This window comes from Populus euphratica, unplaced genomic scaffold (genome assembly GCF_000495115.2).
Source record: "Populus euphratica unplaced genomic scaffold, PopEup_1.0 scaffold19.1, whole genome shotgun sequence".
NCBI classification, from domain to species: Eukaryota; Viridiplantae; Streptophyta; class Magnoliopsida; order Malpighiales; family Salicaceae; genus Populus; species Populus euphratica.
In genome coordinates, this window is record NW_011499853.1 from 832,387 (window position 1) to 835,297 (window position 2,911).

At 36.0% G+C, this 2,911-nt stretch overlaps 1 protein-coding gene across 1 annotated transcript; it reads left to right on the forward strand.

Annotated features, from left to right (window-relative positions):
- The first annotated feature begins 1,130 nt into the window (after window positions 1-1,130).
- On the forward strand, window positions 1,131-2,667 carry LOC105122132 (myb-related protein 308-like). Its single transcript, XM_011021060.1, has 3 exons — window positions 1,131-1,356; window positions 1,534-1,663; window positions 1,748-2,667. Exons 1-3 carry the CDS (start codon window positions 1,224-1,226, stop codon window positions 2,373-2,375), a joined length of 891 nt encoding a protein of 296 aa, XP_011019362.1. The 5' UTR covers window positions 1,131-1,223; the 3' UTR covers window positions 2,376-2,667.
- The last annotated feature ends 244 nt before the right edge of the window (window positions 2,668-2,911 follow it).

Consider the following 2,911-nt stretch of genomic DNA (forward strand, 5'->3'; position numbering starts at 1 on the left):
TTCAACCATGTTACCAACACTGAATAAGAGAATTATCTCAGAACCCCTTGTCAAGATATGCAGAGAAAGGAATATTGCCAAAGTGTTTTTCCAAGAAAGTTGGCACTGTGATCCTTATTTGTATATTATTTTCTCCCCAATCAACTTAAAAAACAAATGGCTTACGCACCTCTGTCTAAGCTACACATCATATAAAATATATTAATCTTTTCAATATCGCGGGTCGTCAGCATATACTTCTTATTAAATTAATCAATCATTTACTATTCCCTTTGGTTATTTAATGAGCAAACTGCTGCAATATGTCTAGAAACTAGAGAAGTGTATCCACTCACAATATTAACCTCTACCAACAACTCTTGGCTTCATAAAACAAGTCTTGTGTAATAAATGTATGCGTGTAATTAAGTCTGTTCACTCTTTAGCAAGTAATTAATACTCTTTAATTGATTAATAGAGAACACGTCCCCCTTAATCCCTGTACAAGAGTCAAATTTGACACGTCACGCAACGTGGAAAACTTTGATCTATTAATTTTGATGAATGAGCTCGGACTACCTTAGCAGCCACCAAGTGTGCTGCTAAAAAGGCAACAGGGGGTTTCTTTTTTTTAAAAAAAAAAAACAATTTTAAAAAATATTACTCACCAACCAACGCAGGAACAACGTGGCAAACCTAGCACGGACAACCACGAGGTGTCAGGGCTAACACCAGATGGGTTTAAAAATTACACCTGACATTGATTTTTAAATTATTGTTTTTTAAAAATATATTAAAATAATGTTTTTAAAAATATTTTTAATTTTTTTAATATCAATATATCAAAATAATTAAAAAAAAATTAAATTTGTTTTAAAAAAAATCTCAAAAGTATTGTTAGACCGCAACGATAACAACATCTACGTTTATAAGAGAAATAAAAATAGAATTTCATTGGTCAAGGGTGATATACCCCTGTGGTAAGACCATAATACCCTTTAAATCAAGGGATTCAAGAGAGACTGAGGAGGAAATAAGAGAAGGATAAAAAGGGTATGGAGCAGTACACACATTTATTCCTTTCCTTTGATTATTATTTTCTGAAAAGAGGTATTTATTGATTTAAGTATAAAGCAATCAATTGGATTCTCATTTTCCCGGGATCTTGGCCTATAAAAGGGGAAGAGATCATCTCTTACCAAAATTGTTGTGGAAGTGCGCGCGTGTGGTGATCGTGGAGAGAGATGGGGAGGAGTCCGTGTTGCTCCAAGGAGGGGCTCAACAGAGGAGCCTGGACTGCCTTGGAAGACAAAATACTGATGGCTTATATTAAAGCCCATGGAGAAGGCAAGTGGAGAAACCTCCCCAAGAGAGCAGGTACCTCTCGTACAAACATTTAGCTAGCTTGCAAATATATATATATATATATATATATATAGGAGTGGAGTTGCTTGATGCTCATTTCAATGGAGATTTTCACTAAATAAAGTACTTTTTTCCCAAGATTCTCATGAATCGAATTTGTAAGTTTTAGTGCTGGTTAATAATATTCAGGTTTGAAGAGATGTGGCAAGAGCTGTAGGCTCAGATGGTTAAATTATCTTAGACCGGACATCAAGAGAGGCAACATTTCCAATGATGAAGAAGATCTCATTGTCAGGCTCCATAAGCTTCTTGGTAACAGGTTTTCCCTCTCTCCCTCCCCCTCTTACTTGCTTTAGGCCATGAGTACTATTCCTACCCTTTACTAGCATTCTTGAATGCGCAGATGGTCTTTAATAGCTGGAAGGCTACCTGGGCGAACAGACAATGAAATCAAGAACTACTGGAACACTACTCTGGGGAAAAAGGCCAATGCTCAAGCATCTCCACAATCCAAACAAAATTCCCAGAGCTTTAAAAAACGAGCAATTGAACCCATGAGTAACACCCAATCATCAAAGTCAACACTGCCAACCCATGTAATCCCCACCAAGGCCACTAGGTGCACTAAGGTTTTCCTCTCATTACAGTCACCACCACCACCAATACCGCCACCTAAAGCTCTCTCCTCAACAGCCATAGACGACCCACCCCAAGCTCCCTTGTTAAATCATCAACAAGCTATCCCAACTCTTCACTGCGGAACTGAAGAGCTTCATGCGTGCGATGATGACTCAGATTTCTTGAATTTTGGACACTGGAATGAGTTTCAGCCGAGTGATGGAGGTACACTAATTGACAATGATTGTGACAAGAATGTGTCCATTGGTTCTTACCATTCCTTTGCCTTATCTGATGACCTAATGTTCAAGGATTGGGCCCTGACTCGTTGTCTCGATGACAATTCAACTTTGGACTTGGAATCTTTGGCACATTTGCTTGACTCTGAAGAGTGGCCTGAGATGAGACATTGACGAGAAACGACGACAAAATCTCCACCGTAGAAGATATGTATACAATTGATCTGCCCATGAATAAATAGGCTTTCAGTGTTGATGATCGCCACTTGTAGAGTGTCTTAGTTGACCATTAATGTAGAAATGAAAGTAATAACCAGTTCCTGTTTAGTATGAAATTAGAGCAAGTTTAAAGTGCTATGGCATGTGTAAGCGCTGTGCATGTAACAAAACTACAATTAGCTATTACATGGAAATAAGTCCTCCTACTATATTTAATAAAATTTCCTTTCAACATCATTCCACAACATATAAAGTCTACAATATTTCAAAAAAAAAATTCTATTTTTTTCTTTATTTTAAAATTTTTTTTATGTTTTTTTTATTATGTGTTGATGTTGTTAAAAAATAATTTAAAAAATATTATTTTAATATATTTTTAAATAAAAACATTTTAAAAAACAATTGGTAACATAATTATAATATTCTATTTTGAACATTTTTTTATGTGTTTTCTTCTCTCTGTTCTGTCTCCAGACGCCGGGCTGCCTTTT

What these genes read in the sequence shown, in the direction of transcription:
- LOC105122132 (XM_011021060.1), top strand. Translation starts at nt 1,224, where the DNA reads ATGGGGAGGAGTCCGTGTTGCTCCAAGGAGGGGCTCAACAGAGGAGCC. An exon ending in AAACCTCCCCAAGAGAGCAG is followed by an intron (nt 1,357 to 1,533) that starts GTACCTCTCGTA and finishes AATAATATTCAG; the next exon opens with GTTTGAAGAGATGTGGCAAG. An exon ending in CATAAGCTTCTTGGTAACAG is followed by an intron (nt 1,664 to 1,747) that starts GTTTTCCCTCTC and finishes TTGAATGCGCAG; the next exon opens with ATGGTCTTTAATAGCTGGAA.